Source organism: Apteryx rowi, unplaced genomic scaffold (assembly GCF_003343035.1).
Source record: "Apteryx rowi isolate R43461 unplaced genomic scaffold, aptRow1 scaffold_283, whole genome shotgun sequence".
NCBI lineage: Eukaryota > Metazoa > Chordata > Aves > Apterygiformes > Apterygidae > Apteryx > Apteryx rowi.
The window spans coordinates 337289-353257 of NW_020449230.1; the positions used below are offsets into that span (position 1 = coordinate 337289).

The window sequence follows — 15969 nt, forward strand, 5'->3', positions numbered from 1 at the left end:
GGGTCGCTGTGCCCGGGGCCGCTGCGCCTGGCCCGCCTGCCGCTGGCGCGGGTGAAGGCGCTGGTGAAGGCCGACCCGGACGTGAGCCTGGCCAGCCAGGAGGCCGTCTACATCCTGGCGCGGGCCGCGGTGAGGCTCTGCCCGGCCGCTCCCCGCTCCCGCCGCCTSCCCCGCGGGGGCGCCGCTGCTGTGGGGCGAGCGAAACCCGGCCGGGCGGTGGCCTGGCTCCCTCCTCCTCCCGGGTCGTTTTTGAAGCTTTAGATGTGCTTCTCGGGCATTCGGTGGCGCTTTCAGCATTTGTAGGATGTTGACCCATTCACGTGGGTTTTTCTTCTAGTGTTTTTTGAGGATTTGAGAGGTTTGTTCCCCCTGCTCTCTCGTAACTTCCATAGCTTGTCCTGGCATCCATTAAATAGACAAAACTGCTGTGGGAGATGGTGGTAGCTCACAGCCCTTGCWAAGGTCTCCTGGAACATATGATTTTAGCAACTCTCCTTTCTGTGTTGCCTGTTGATTGCATGGAAACTTTCCAGGGACTGCGAGCACCAAATTTGTTCCTGTTCAGCCCAAATTTAGAAATGCTGCTGACAGAAACCTGGAGAAGCTAAAGAAGGGCTGGCTGGGCCTTGCTCTCCATGCTGGAAATACGTCTCCCTTTGTTAAGAAGCCTGCTGAAATCTCCTGTCCTGGTGTGGTCAGCCACGCTCCGAGGTTGCMGCCGTCTTGGTGATTCAGGCTTGGCTGCGGAAATCCGCTGCTCCTCTGCAGAGCTCTCGTAATGTGCTTGGCTTGGTGTTGTGGCAGGAGAGCACCGGGCCTTTGCCGGGGCGAAACAGGGGAACCTCCTGCCTTCGTTGGGTCAGCGCTCTGAAAGCTTTGTGCCTGTTTTGTGTGGATTTCCTGCTTACCTTGGAGTGCAGGCCTAGAGTTTGTGAAACATAAGTCAGAACAGTGTGTACAGAGAGGGGTGTTGTTTTATTATTATTATTTTGGTTTTTTTTTTTTGTTTTTTGGAAAGTGTCTCCCACTACACAGGTGAGGTCTGATCCGTTGGATGTCTCTTGCTGTGAGCTCGCGGTGAGATTATTAGGAGCTGGCTTCCGCGCTGCGAGCATCATGCAAAAGCATCCACGTGCAAACTCCTGTCTCTCCCTTTCAATATCTTCCTGCAGTAACTTTTAGGCTTGCTGCTAGGCGTTTACTTCCTACAGCCAAGATACCGCTGGGTGGCATGCGAGGACAATGGCAGTTGCTTAATCCGCTTTATCCACCGAGTGCAGGACGCATTTCATCCTCCTTCAGAAAGTGCCCTGTGAACAGCTGATGAGCAGCTGGTCACCCTGACACGTTCAGAGGAACCATCTCTAATTGTCGAATTATCTAATACACGCTCAGCCTGCTCTCCTCCCTTCTTACTTCTCATGTGCATCATTGTGCAACAATAATTGCTCAATGATTTCGCTTGTTATTTTCAGAGCTGTGTATTGGAAGGGGAAATCTTAAGATGAAGATTCTGTTTTTTTCCTAAAATCTTCTAGGACCTTTCTTTTTCCTTGTTGCCTGCAGAATGTTCTCTGCTTCCTCTCGCATTCTGTGTGTGAAACTCTCTTTCTTTTTGCTTTGCAGGAGTTGTTTGTTGAAACCATAGCCAAAGATGCTTACGTATATGCTCAGCAAGGAAAGAGGAAAACTCTGCAGAGGAAAGACCTGGGTATAAGACCATTTTTTTTGCTCTCCTTGTCAAAGTGTTGTTAAGATGAAGGATCTGTCCCCCTGTGGTGAAGCAATCATAGGTGCTTCTCCTTTTTCCAAAGATGAGAGAGAAAAGGTTCTCTTCTTCCAGATATTATGCTAATAATTTCACATACTACCTTCAGAACAAATAAACCTCTTTGAAATTGGTCACTGTAATGTAATTTAAATTCAAATACTGATATTTGTAGCAGATGCAAATATGGATGTAGGTTTATCTATGTTAATTGTTATCACTTTGCTTTGCAGATAATGCCATTGAAGCTATTGATGAATTTGCCTTTTTGGAAGGTGAGTTTCTGCTTGGTTTAATTTGGTTTCAATATTTTGTGTAATCATCTCCTTCTTGGGAGAGGAAGAGCTTAATCATTTGCAGAACTCTGTCTTACACTTCTTTAATAGTTAATGGTGTAACTGGTTGTGTCCCTCTCCTCTCTCCGAGAGGTGAAATGCTTAAAAATCAAGTGAAACCTGAGGTGTGTACAATACTTTCTAGCTAGATTTGTTCTTACTCTTTTGTGATTGTTTAAACTTTTATAAGTTATTGCATATTCCTTTGGCAGCTTGTAAACAAGTTGCAGTTGTTCATGCACCTGGATTTATGTTATCTGCCTGATTCCCAAGACTACTTTTTGCATTATTAGGTACTTTGGACTGAGCTGGTCAGAGAAGGAGCCCTCTGGAGAAAGAGATGGCAGAGATGGATGCAGGGTGGAAAACAGGATGAGAGTTTGAAAATAGTTCCTAGGATTGAGACACTGAAATGGCAACCATAATGTTTTGTATAAAGTTTAAGTTGTTGTAAGTTCATTATTTAAAATACATATTTTTTCATAAGTATTTTGTATGTCATTTAACTGTGCCCTGTAGTCATGGTGAAAAGTGCTCCCCAGCTTTCATCATGTCACGCAGCAGTTGCTCAGAGTAACTGTACCTGCCTCTCTCCAGGTACTCTGCAGCAATACGAAGCCTTCTGTGGGGAGCAGACTGGGGGCTCAGATGTCCGGACATGCTTTTTTTTAATGAAAATGTATTTTTTCTTTGTATGTGTTTGTTTCTTAGCCAAACACAATTAAATTTTTTGTTGAATAGCTGTGCTGATTTCTCCTCTGTGTTGCGGGGGTGAAGGGGATGGTGCTCCTGTATGCACTGTGGCAAATGAGGTCGTACTTTGGAAAGGATGCCTTCTAAAGGCGTTTTACTTTTGCTAATCATTTCCTCAAGGCATCTGTCTCTGTGAAGCCTAGCTCTCCTCCAGGAACTGTGTGAGCTCCAAGAAGACTCGGTTCCTGTCCCTAGGAGTGTGCAGCTTCCATAAATTTCCATGATCACTGCATCTGCAAGTAGTAGCATGACAGCTCTTGTAGCCAAAAATGCAATCAATACCCTATTTTGAATGCTGGATCAGTGTCAGATGCATTATGCTGCCACCACTGTTCTTCTGCTCTCTGTCATTCCTAAATCTAGGAAAAAAATTTCCCTGGGAATTGGATCTAGTCCGTATGACTTGCACTTGGCCAACTAGGTGCAGAGATCATAACTTCTGTAATTAAGTCATACATACAGCAAGCATTCAGAATATATTGCCGCCCTAGAGAGTGGTATGTGTGCGAAAGAGAATCCCTTACAGCACACAGGCACTGTCTATGCCTCTCCTGATTCCAGGACTCAGCAGACTGGCACTTCCCTACGTGTATTTAACAAGCTAGAAAGGAAGATGCGTCCTCTTGGCTCCAGGGTTCAGCAGCACTGAAGAGAGGTAAAAATGGAGTCTCAGGCCTTGCCTTGCGGTTGTTTTTGATGGGGAATGTGTTGTCATTGCTAATGTGGCTGTGAGTCTTACCGTGTTGCAGTCTGTTATCAAAGAGCCAGTTTTGGTCTAAATTCTGATGTCGGGCAGGGACAAAGGAGGGTTATCTCTTGATTAAAAAGGCCATTGAATGCGACGAGTGAGGTTGAAGGATGCACGTTCCTTTCAAATGAGGGGACTTAAAAGTGACTCCGAGTTACCGCAAACTCAATTAGTTTGAAAGTGGTGGTAAGAACAAAGACCCCCAGTGGAGCTACCCCAGGCTGTGGGCAAAACCAGTCGCTCTCAAGAAACGCTTTGAACTTTGTTCAAAGCCTGATCGGTGTAGACATGTTGTGGATGAGATGCCATCGCTGCTGAGCCGGCCTAGGTGTTTGTTCAGATCACAATCTGGGAACATTTGCTGGCAATATACATACCCATTTGTCTCCAAGCTGTTCACCTTCTCGCCTGCTGAGGGAGGGCCTGGTATAAGTATCTGGGACACTGGAGACCTTTCGGTGTTTACGTGTTTCCCAGGGTGCAGCTATGCAGGACCCGCTAGCCGTGGTGTTCCTTGCGTGGCTCTTGCATGGTCCCGTCTCTGCCAGTAAGTTCCTTTTTTCTTCTCGTCATCTCGTGGCTCTGCCTTGGGCTTTTTTGTTGGAGAGGCTTTTTTGTATGGATGTGCGAGCAGTTGCAAGGCTGTGTGCGCGCTTTGTTCATCTCTGATGGTTTCTGTACAAGAACATTGCATCTCTCCTACTATCTGCTGCTGTCTGAGCAGCGGCGGGATTGTGCGCACTCAGCAAATGATTTAGGGTTTGTCTCTGAGGAAACACTGCGCATTAATCTTGATGGGAATTTATAGCCTGCGAGCTGCTTTGTGCTGTAGCTGATGCTTGAGTTTCATGTGAAATAGCTTGCTCCTTATATCCTAGCTTGCATTGCAGTAACATGTACGTAGAAGAGACCGGGGGACTGATGTCCTAGGAAAGAACACAGCTAAACACAGTCTTTTCTTAGGGTAATTAATCAGGCAGGATATTTAGCCTAACCGGCCAGATCTTAGAGGTCAAATGGGTCATGTCCTTTATAACTGCTCTAAATCTCTGTCTTACACTGAAGCCATTTGTTCAAGACAGCAGGTGTCTGGAGTCTTGTGCATGGAGCTCAGTGCCTCCTCCCGGCTAAAGCAGGAAAGCCGATGACTTATAACTGGGGTAATGCTGAGCTTGGTGGTTTGTGACTGCAGGTGCTGGAGCCATCAGCAGAGAGAGCGAGCAAAAGAATCTGTTTGCAGAGAGGAGCTGCTGCGGGAGACAGAGCTATTTCCTCCATGTCGGGCATGGTGAGTTCTCCCTTTGCCTGCAAGAAACCTGAATCCTTTAAACTTTCTCACTCGGGATCCACCCATCATCCTTCAGATGTTTCATTATGTTGAAATTATCCTAGTCTCTTTTCCCTTGGGAGATTAAGGACAGAATTTCCCTAGATATGCTGGGGTCTCCTCACCCCAATAATCCAACGTTAAGAGCATTTTTTGTAAAATAGGAACTGGTGAGTAGCCTGGTCAATAGGTCTGTTCATCTGCGTGAAACGGGCTTCGTTTTCTGTAGCAGTGTGTTGCGTGTGGTTGAATTCTACATCAGGAAATGTGGCTGCATTCTGCGTTCAGATCCTTTTGGTACTGCGTAAGTTCAGGAGTATTATGGGCTTTTGGTTCTCAGGATTAATCTTGGAAGGAGTGTCAGAGGACAGGACATCCTTAGTTTACTGTGAAGAGAAAATAGGAAATATCTCCAGTTGTTCATCAAGGAAATCGCTGTGGCCTTCAAGAATAACAGGAAGAATAAAACCTTCACTGTTGCAGCCTTTTTGCACTTTTGAGCCACTGCAGGTAGAGCCAGCTGAAGATGTTTCCTCTCCCCTGATTTCTTCTGGCCCTGCAGAAATGCTGGTGGAAGGGACTCTGAGGGTGTAGCCTGAAGCACCATTTTGTGGATCGGGGTTGCTCACACAGTCCTTCCTGTATTGCTGTGGGGGTGGAAGAGCAGGGGTTAATGATGTCTTCAGCTGGCCGGGTCCTTTGCAAAGTGACCACCTGTCTGTGGCCTGGCTGTGGGTGAAAAGCATCCACAAGAATCACTGGGGAATGGCTGATATGCTGCAAATTCCTGCCTAGTTTACTGCTCGCTCGCTTCCCTGCTCAAAGAAATCATGAGGCAACTAGCAGCAGTTTTTGTCCAAATGCGAGTTTAAAATGTCTATACTTATTTTCTGCTGCAGTGCAGCACGGAGATGGTGGCTGTCTTGCACTGATTCTGTGAAGATCAGTGTTTAAATCAGTGCAAAATGAAACTTTTGCAGAATACACCATGTTTGCAACTCCAGCAGGTTAAAGCAAATGAATTAAAGTGCTATTGAACTGCTCAGTAGTCACTCACRGGGAAGAAAACTGGCCTTAAAATATGATGAAATGAGGATTTATGTCAGCCAGCCCTTAGAGTATGGACAACATTATTGGGAAAAATAACCCATTTTAGAAATATTTCCAGAAGAAACAGCTATTAGCAAATACTCACTGGAATTTCACAGACTCAAAATACAGCAAAGTAAAGTGATCTAAGTCCTGTCTGCTGTGCTCCCCTGWTCCCACATGCATCTCTGGCTGCACGATCCTACCTTCCTTTCTTCTGGCACTAGTGCTGCTGTGGCAATACAGCAGGTACAGGGAGCCGATTGAGCTGTGAAATTAGGATTTTTAGGGCCAGATTTGTTTTCAGCCCGATCAGCTCTGTGAACTGGTTCCTTGGGCTCTAGGCAACAAGAGTTGGGATATTCTTGCTTCCCGGAATCCACTGGGTGCCCAGGCACTCCAGTGTCTTAGTTATGTGTCGTTCAGTACCTTCAAGATCTGCAATTCAGCAACAGCAGAACTTTCACATATTCTCTTTGCTAATCAATGTATTAGTCTGTTCTCACCCCGTCCTTTGTGCTCTCATTAAAGGACATATAACCTACCATCTCCTAATTATTAATTTTGAATTGCATTGTTTTTATAGTGTAGTGCTCTTACCAGTCTGTTATGAAATGTTTTCCTTCTGATCTACAACCAGAATAAATGCACATATGGCATTTGTAAAAGGCCTGCTCTGCGTGGTTTCCACGTGTGGTGGTCACGCTGAAGGAATCCCTTTCCCAGCCAGACTTCCTGAGGGTGAACCATGTCCTTTTGTTCAGTGTTTGTGTCATGCTTTTCAAGACAAAGCCTTGGCTCGAGCCTGGGCCTTCCCAGCATCATGCAAATTGTAAGTAATAATCCTTTTCCAGGTCTGTGGCGATTATGAGTTTGTCCATCTTGTGTTTCACAGACGTCTCTGGCAGTCCTGTAAGTGTGGATGTTGGAAAGTGCAGCTCCAACTGTCTGTCCCAGCGGATCAGCTCCCACCATCCCGGCCTCCTGGGGCTCTCCAGACACTCCTCCATGCTGGATTTTCTTAAAACTAAGAAGGTGAGAAATGTGTGTTTGTGTCATCCCCACAGCAGGAGCAGTTGGGTCTGGGTGAAGGTCACACACTGGTGGCTGGGCCTCTGATTTCATATACGTTTTAAAATACCAGCTGCACACTTTCAACTCATTTGCTTCTGCAGTGGAGTAAACCAGTCACTGAGCATCTTGTCCTGCCTCAGCTTACAAGCAGTGGGGTGTAGAAGTCAGACAAAAAGAAACTATCCAGCGGTATTCGAGACCTCATGGCAGAGAGAGCGCCAGAGCTGAGCTGGGTGCTGAGAAGGTGTATTACAGTACCTGCCTGCATGCTCGAAGCAGCGTCCAAGTGTATTTGTGGCCTCCCCTAGCCAAGCAGTGAGGCTGACACGGTCACATCTGCTCTATAGGAGAGCTGGTGTCTTATTTTCAGAGCGGCCAGAGGCCTTTCCCTGCCTGGGTGAACAAAACTGGCCCAATCAGTTTATTTCATGATGTGTAGCAGTACCTGGCCTTTGAAGTGCTTGTGTCATTCCCTTATCATGTTCCATGTGTCACTCCTAGAAGTGACTAGAAGGAACCTGTGCATTCAGGGACACAGCTATGCCCAGACTGTGATGCTCTCCTTGTACCAGGAGAGTTGAGGTTGTCTAATGTCCCATCTATCCTGTCTAGCACCAGGATTTCTAAACCTGGAGAGGGAATGGGAACAAGCTTTGCGGGATGCTACACCTGTGTGTTTACCTGGGGGTCTGTAACTGTGAAAATACTGCTGTTGTCACCATTGTGGCACTACAGGTGCAACATCTTCCAGGCTGGCAGGTCCACGTTCATTCCCCAGGGCTGTCATCACTTTTTATGCTGGACCTAGAGAACAGGGTGAATGTAGGACTGCTTTAGCCTTTACAGTTTGGCTGATGGTAGCAGGGTTTCTGGAAGTAAATGMGTTTGTTATAAATATCAAAGGCAGCACTACAGCAACACAGTGCTGCCATGCAGGGAGAGAGGAGTAAAAGCTGAGTCAGTTCCAGGTCAGAAGAGGTCTTTATAAGGGATCTGATGCTGAAAGTGGTTCTCCGTGACTGTGCTTTACAAGTGAATATGCCACTTGCCCTCTTCTGTGCAGCTGCAGGTCAGACGTCCTGATTCGCCCCTGTGGGCTGGAGCTGAGCGTTCCTGCTCACCGGGTTCCTGTTGTGAGCCCACCCGCGTGCACGTGGAGCAGCTCCTGCTCTTCGAAGGGGTCCGGGAGGTGGAGGTGATTGAAGGCTGTCAGTGTAGCACATGCCCCGAGGAATGTCTCCGTCTCCCGGCTCTGAAGACCTTCTTTCCAGACTCTCCCTGGGAGGTGACGGTTGACGTGGGAAAGTGCTCCGACCCAGCCTACAGTGCAGGTATGAGAGCGAAGGAGGGCTCCCCTTCCCTGAGAAATATGGGGAAGAGCCCTTCTGCGTGCTCAGCACCTTTTCTGCAGCATGAGAGCTCAGAGCAAGATCTAACAACGCTCCAGTCTGCTACTCAAAGCCTATTTGACTTACAAGGGAACGAGACCGTAGCTCATACTGTTGGGACTTTGATTTTCATTTCCTCTCTGTTGCTGGGCCCTTATAGCGCAGGTCTGCAGGTGAAGTAGTAATTCTTTGCCTCTGTGTGTGGTTTGAGGATGGAATTAAAACCACCTCGTTATAAGGAACTACCTTTTACCTGGAGATCATAGAATCATGAAACAATCCAGGTAGGGAGGGACCTTTGGGAGCCTCTGCTCCAACCCCCTTACTCAAAGCAAGGCCAGCTGAATCAGGGTGCTCCMGGCTGTGTCTGGTCGAGGTCTGAGTATGTCCTTCCCTTGGCCTTCTGGCCACACTTCTGGTAATACTTCTGGCAAGCAGTTGGCCTTCACAGCAAAGGCACACCTCTGCTTACATGGTGTTCCTGCTGCACCTGAGAGGATGTCCTTAGGTTCTTGGTGACAGGGCTGCTTAAACTGCCTAACCGCTTCCCCACTTATATGGCCCCGGCCCTGTTCCTTCCCATCCTTTCCTAGTCATGCCATTGCGCCCACACAGCTGTTTGCAAGGCTCTGTGGCAAATTGGATCATGGAACTGTCCCAGCCAGAAAAATAACCTAATTGTAAAAAAATGCACTGAAAATAGACTGAAGTAGGGTTGGGACCAAGGGATAAATCCACAGCAGGATGATCCAGATAGGTTCCTGCCTGTTATGTTTTATGGTGAATATTGCATTGAATTTAGAAGAATGCAATGTAGAATGCTCTGTATCTGGACTGATATCAAGGCTTAAAATTGGGAATTTTGTGATAAAAACATAAGCTGTTGCTGGCCCTAAATAATCCTTCCTTGTAGCTGGGAGCAGCAGAGATCCTTAACTAGTGATAACTAAGAAACGGGGTTTTATTTCTGACCTTCTGAAGTGTCCTTTCATCTCAGCATCAGTGAACTACATTGATGTTTCAAAAATCTCTTGGAAGTGGAAACTCCAAACTAGATGGTTCCAGACAGATCAAAACCTTCCCCTGGGATAAAGTTGAAATAGTTCATTTTGACTTAATATTGTGTTGTCTTGTGAGTTATCCCACATATAAAATAACCTGAGAGTCAAGTCAGTGAAGACAAACTGATCTGTCTTTGTCAAAATGAAAAGTCTTACTGAAGTGATTTTCCACAATTGCTTGCTAAAATCAGTTAGTTCTCTTTAAACTTGTTGATGTTATTTTATTGGCATTTCTGCATCTGAAACCATCCTACCGAAAAGCTTTCGGGCAGCTCTTCTTGTGACATGACTGTGCAACAGCCACTAGAGAGGGGCAGAGTCCTGCCGTCCTCATGGGGACTAGGAAAGCAGCAGTGGGGCCTGAGCTTAGGTGGGTTGGGAAGGCCAGATGGGTGGCCTAGAGGATAGGAACTAGAGGGGCTTTGCTTTTGGGTGGGTGTATGATCATCTGAGAGCTTTAGGAGAGATCTGTACACAGGGACTCTGTGCTCCTGCAACCGTACAGCATGTGTAAWCCTGCAGCAAGACACTGCAAAGGGGAAGGAAAATTAGGCAGTGTGAAGTGGTTTTTTCCCGGAGTGGGAGAATCAGTGGAGACATTTACTTCCCAGATGTGTGACTGGAAGGTGCAGGTTGATGGCTGTTATCTCCAGAGTGGTTAATGGAAGATGGCTCATTCAGTGATAATGGCCCAGGGTTGGGAAATGCGGACTCACTCCCAGCTTTGCCTCTGCCCTAGGGCAGGTCTCCACACTTTCCTTCTGGATATTCCCCTTTAAAGTCAAGCCGGGTCCAGCCACAGTGGATCTGGCGCCTTCTCCTGAGGCCGGCTGCAGATACTTTGGGGGAAAGATGGGCTTTTTCATTTCATATAATTGGGAAGCAACTGGCATCCCTGAAAAGACCAGGGGGATGGTGGACACCAGGGTGAATACGAGCCAGCAGTCACCCTCGTTGCAAATAAGGCAAATCACATCTTGGGCTACGCTGGGAGGAGGGCAGTGGGAGGAAAGGATCGGGCAGAGGCAAGGCAAATGGGAGATGGTGGTAAAAAGCTGTCTTGCACTAAAGGGTATCCGCAGGGGTTGATTGCAGCTGGAAGCATCGGCAACCAGGCAGGTTGTGGAGCAGCCAGAAATTTCACATGCAGGATGGGTGGACGTTTGCTCCCCATCACGTATCGTAAAGGAGTGTGGATGGAGTGTGGATGGAGTCTGTCTGTCTCGGGGTGGGCATCAGCAGGAGATGGGCTGACATGCAGCTATTTACTTCGCTAGGATTAGGAGGGATTTAAAACACGGGTGTCTCAAAGAGAGCCGGTGACCTGCAGCTTATTGGAGCAGCTTCACCCAAACTTCACACTAGATACTGGGCGTACAGAAAGCACCTTGCTTTGGTGACCGGTGTGGCTGATGTGTGCTGATGCTCTGATTCCCTTTCTGGACCCTCTTGTCTAAATCTCTGCTGTCCATTTCCAGTCCAGCCCATTAGGACGGCACAGAAATAACCCAGTAAGGAAAGTGGATGGTCTTCTGCTCATTCGCCTGTGACTCAGCCCTCTGAATCGGAGGAGCAGAGCCAGCGCAAGGAGGGCGTTGGGAACCCATGGCCAGGGAACAGGGGGGCCGGCCTGCCCCTTGGGACCGCGGGGTGCTGCTGCATCGGCTCAGCTCTCTGGCCGCGTGCCGTGGCAGCTCCTTGGCCGTGTGAGCTGCTCGGAGGTTGGGCTAGAGCCACCAACAGGGAGCTGGCTTGTGCTGGGGACGGCAGAGCTGGCAGCTGGGGGGGGGGTCGATCGCCTTGTGTGCACTCCAGAGAGAAAGGCTGAACGGTTAAATGGCAAATAACGTTCCCCAGCTCCCTGGTGTGAGAGCACATCTCTGGAAAAAGCTCCCCCATGAACATTTTATGTTCAAAGACCTTCTTTCTCAAAGATAGCGTGTGATGCTTCATACCGTCTCCCTAGAGAGGCGACTTGTGAGGGATCAGATGTTTCTGCTGGTATTCAGTGTTTTCATCCGGAATAACCTCACTTTGCCCCGTGGTCTGAAACTGAGAGGGAGGAACAAAATCTATGGCTGAGGCCCTGAGCTGCCAAAAGAAATGAGCCCCAAACTGTTAGCCGAGGAACCTCACACAGAAAACCAGCACCTTCCACGCCAGGCATCGGGCGCTGGCGCCTGAGCCGTGTCTGCTCCGCGCGTCAGACCCATGGGGAAGAGGCTGCAGCTGCAATGGCCTCAGATGCAGCTCCGAATTAAATTTYCTTCTCATTTCCTTTCAGATGGACTTTCCTGCCTGCCCACGAAGTTTAACACTGCTCTGGTCAAAAACCCAAGTGGCAGAGAGGTGGTTCGGACTCTGGAGAACTGTGAAATGAAGGAAAAATGCTATCGCGTTTCCCAGGTGGAATATTATTATGAAATTGTTCACAACTCTGCGGGACACAGAGAGGAACGGCTCAAGGTTGGTCTCCTACAGCTCGGCCTTCCCTCCCGCAGGCTCAGCTGGATCGCTGCATCAGCATGCTGGATTTAAATGGTCCAGCGGATGCTCTGATACAAGCAACTTCACCCAGTAGAGCTAAGCACACCCTGGCCACAAACTATTGTAAAAATCACACATGTAAATTATTCTACCGGAGAAAATGTATTTTACTGCCACCGATTTGTTTACACACCAGTGCCATAAAGTAACAAACTGCCATTTCTTTGCAGCGAGAATTTATTTGCAAAATAATTAAGGAAACAGGTATTTACTTAAAATATGTCTTATGCTCCAATAGTAACATTTCATTTCAACAGAGACTACTCCCTACTTCAAGACAGGTTTTGTGCACGGGTGCCTGTGGCTCAAAAAGCCCTGGTACACCCCCCAAATACTTCTCCCTACAAATTTGCCTCCCTTATACTACAAGACCGATGCCCRGGTGCCCACGCCGCTGCGGTCTGGCTGTGTATTGAGCCCGAGGATGCAGGTGGAGGGCGGCTGGTCTCCTGGGGTGTCCCCAGCGTGGTGCTGCAGGGGATTTTCATGCCTTTGTTTTGCAAATCTTTGCAGGAAATTGATGTGGGAAGGTGCTTGGGCAGCTGCTCCKCAGGGGATCCCTGCTTGCTTAGGTAAGCACAGCTGGCAGGATTTCRGCCTGTCCCCCCAGTAACTTCAGCGAAAGCCCTACGGCTACGCAGGGTCTCGGATGCCACAGGAGAGTTTTCCCGGCACGTCTCGTTCCTGGACGTGTCCGCACACATTCACGGTCAGGTCCGAGCTGCCTCTGGGAGCCTTTGCCGTTTCCATKTGTGTTGAGTAACGTCTCTGTGGTTCCCGGGCAGGATTCGGGAGGGTAACACAGAAACAGGTTTTGAGCAGCGCTCGGAGCTCACCCTCTTGGACATTTCTAGACGTGTAGAGACTGGCTGCGAGGTCAGGGATGAAGGGGAGCAGCATCTGCTCCATCGCTCCGAGGGATAAATAACCTGCCCGCGATGATGCTGACTTACGCCGGCAGCTGGTTATAGAGCGGTGATCCCCCAAGTTCGCCCCCATCCTCCCCAGACACGGATGGGAACGTGGTCCTGACAGTGGCCTTCTCTGCGGTCCGGGATGTGCCGTTGCCGCTACCCGCTCTGCCCCACAGCCTTTCCCGGGGGCTGCGGAGGGGCAGGGGCCGGAGGGGGCTGAGGAGGAGCGGGATGCTTTCGGGCAGCCTGGTCCGGGTTTGGGGCGGGCAGTTGTTGCAGGCCAGGAGGGCGGCGCTTTGTGTTGCCCGCAGACATACTTGGCACATGCGGCGTGTTCGGTGCCGGGAACGYGGTAAACGCAGAGGGAAGCAAATCTCACCGCAGGGAAATAAAGAAGCCCTGTTCTCCGTAGGCAAGGAGGGAGGAAATGGTTTGCTGAGTTATGCTGGGAGTAAGGAATAAAAACTCCCTTGTCGAATGTCCCCTGGGAGAGAGCTGCCTCCCTTCTCCTGCCTCCCTTGCCCAGGGCATCTGCCCTTTTTCCGGGTGATAAAAAGCAGTATTTTGGTACTGTTCCTACTGCCTTGTCCTCAGTGCAGTGTCCATTGGCTTAACAGGGTACCGACAGCTGAGGGCAGGGGCTTTTTGATCCACATTTGTCACCTGAAACGAGCAGGACCCCAGACTGTGGCCTGTGAAGCCGCGTGAGCTCGGGGCGCAGTCGGGAGCTGCCCCGTCGGTGGGGGACCCCGGGGTGCTGGGAGGGCCGGGGGCTGCGCCACCCTTCCCCGGGGAGTTACAGCCTTTGTCTCTAACCGCAGGGAGTCACAAGGCGGAGAGAAATGTCTGGTTCGGGGAGAAGCTACCTCCGGCCGCTGCGCCCCTCGCCGCTACGACGTGCACACATTCAGGAGCCGCAGAGACCGCGTTCGCACCGTCCTTGCCATCCGGCAGTGCAAGTGCAGGGGCTAGCGGCTCTGGGGACCGGGCATCGGGGCGTAAGTGTAGCCGGGCTCGTGCACTGCCGTGCTCAGGGTCCTGCAAGACCCCTGCCAGACTGTCTGTACTATATGTAAATGAGAGAAGGCTATTTTATGAATAAAAGATACTTTAAAACAGTGCTCGTATAAATCAACTGCCTACAGAATATTTGGCAGCTTTTAAAATAAGCATCATGGGCAATTCGCAGCTCCTTGGGGCGCCGCTGTTCGGCTCCCCGGCCCATAGACCTGCGCAGGCATCCCGGGATGAGCCCGAGTGCGGCGCCGCGGAGAGAGGATGTGGCTGTCTGGCACGGGCCGGAGGGYGTTAGGGGCCGGAGGGCTGCTCCCGCAAGCTGCTCCCATTTACAAAACCTGAAACAGGGAGAAAAGAAGGAAAGGGGGAGGGTGMGGTCCAGGAGAAGGCAGGGGAACATGTTGTGAGCAGAGGTGGGGATGGAGGTGTCCCCTCTGCAGTGCGTCTGAGCCCGGGTTGACCAGCATTATCCTGCRGGACGCACAGCTCTGGCTGGCAATCAGGAATGTGCCCAGGGAAGAGGAAGGAAAAGATCCAAAGGATTTGAATAGTTTCCTCTTTCGATTAACTCAAGCCTGTGCCGCATTGCCTGCAATTGCCTCCCTGTGTATTCTGGATAATTAACAGCCCTTTCACCCTCCAAACATCAGGTTAGAATAAATTATAGATGCCAACTGGCCGAGCAGCCTGCAGCTTTTCTCCTAATCGTATTAGCCTGGAAGTGTCTCTGCCCTGCGGCAGTGGGGATCCAGACCTGCCTGGCCGGGCAGCACGACTCCGTTTCCGCCTGGTCTGAGCCCGGAGCAGAGGTGGGCAAGTGGCCTGGCTGGGGCTGCGGCTAGAGATGGACGGATGGTGCCTGCTCCGCTCTTGCGGCTCCCCGTTTCCTTCCCAAGCTGCTGGGGAGAGCCAGTATCTGAGGGCCCCGTTCRCAGAGATTTCCCTATTCACGGGTCAGTCTAAGATCTAACAGATCTAATCCTGCTCCTTTTATCTGCTGTGCTGGTTTTTAATGTACAACAGTAATTTTTCTGTTAAGTCACGGGACATTAAAACAAATGCCRAATGTGAAGAGTCCGCACGTACCGTATCAATGCATCTACCTTTATCAACCCAGCTTCTCTCTGGTTTGGGAATATTAGCAAGGAAYTGGCTTTTATCCCATCATCCTGAGTTTGTAGGGTTCTCATAATATTTCGCTAATATCAATCATGCAGAAGATATCAGCAAATGCCCTTTAATCTCTAGGAAGCCTGGTTGTTTGGTTTTTTTTTAAAAAAAAGCTTAATTTCAATTCTGTTTCTCCTGGTGGTGGTGAGTTACTGCTAAACCACAACACATGGCATYGTTGCAAAAGAAAGAACTGCAAACCCCGGTACTGGTTATTCTCTGCTGGAAACCCACTTTACRTGATGTTTTTCTGCTTGCAGAGCTTGTTTGTGCAGATGGTTAGAGCGGCGCGTGCCGGTGGGAAATGCGGGTTAGGCTGCAGTCCATCCGCAGCCGAGGTACGTGTGCCGCACCAAGGGTCCGGCAAGCACCAGATGAGCCCCCCTGCCCTGCACGTTTGGTATAGGGACGAGTGCCCAAGACACCCGYGTGCCACGAAGCGCCCGGCTGTTCCTCGCTCCGGCGCGGGGCCGCAGCTGGGGTTTGCAGCCTTGTCCAGCCCGTTGAGGCTGCACGGTCCCTTAGCCCGCGCCTTTGGATACACAGCCGTGAAATCTCCGCCCGGGCTTCCCGGGGCCCTGAGCCACCCAAGAGAAAACGATGCTGCTCCTGTCGGCGGCCCTGGTCTTTCCTCTCCCTCTTCGCTCGGAGCTGACGAATTCCTCAACACAAAGGTTCTCCTGTTTGTCCCATTAGTGCCATCATTAAAAACCAGTTAGTCTCCTAGGGAGAGCAAACGCAGCCCAGCCCAGGCCATGCCAAGGGACCTGGGCAGCCC

The 15969-nt window shown here is 49.8% G+C and overlaps 2 protein-coding genes across 3 annotated transcripts; both read left to right on the forward strand.

Moving 5' to 3' along the window:
* Window positions 1-3: 3 nt before the first annotated feature.
* POLE4 (DNA polymerase epsilon 4, accessory subunit) lies at window positions 4-2841 on the forward strand (the record flags this gene model as incomplete). Its single annotated transcript, XM_026068953.1, has 4 exons — window positions 4-129; window positions 1627-1711; window positions 2002-2043; window positions 2397-2841. Coding segments are annotated over 4 exons (267 nt in total), but the record flags the coding sequence as incomplete, so codon positions are not given.
* On the forward strand, window positions 2467-14668 carry LOC112967639. Of its 2 annotated transcripts, XM_026068991.1 has the most exons (9): window positions 2467-2553; window positions 3418-3511; window positions 4082-4151; window positions 4797-4892; window positions 6916-7055; window positions 8158-8425; window positions 11828-12009; window positions 12604-12661; window positions 13822-14668. In XM_026068991.1, the coding sequence occupies exons 3-9, from the start codon at window positions 4091-4093 to the stop codon at window positions 13974-13976; spliced, it is 960 nt and encodes a 319-aa protein (XP_025924776.1). In that variant the 5' UTR covers window positions 2467-2553; window positions 3418-3511; window positions 4082-4090; the 3' UTR covers window positions 13977-14668. The 2 variants fall into 2 exon arrangements, with proteins under 2 accessions (XP_025924776.1, XP_025924777.1); XM_026068992.1 differs by having other exon boundaries at window positions 3418-4151; window positions 12604-12662; window positions 13826-14668.
* Window positions 14669-15969: the final 1301 nt, after the last annotated feature.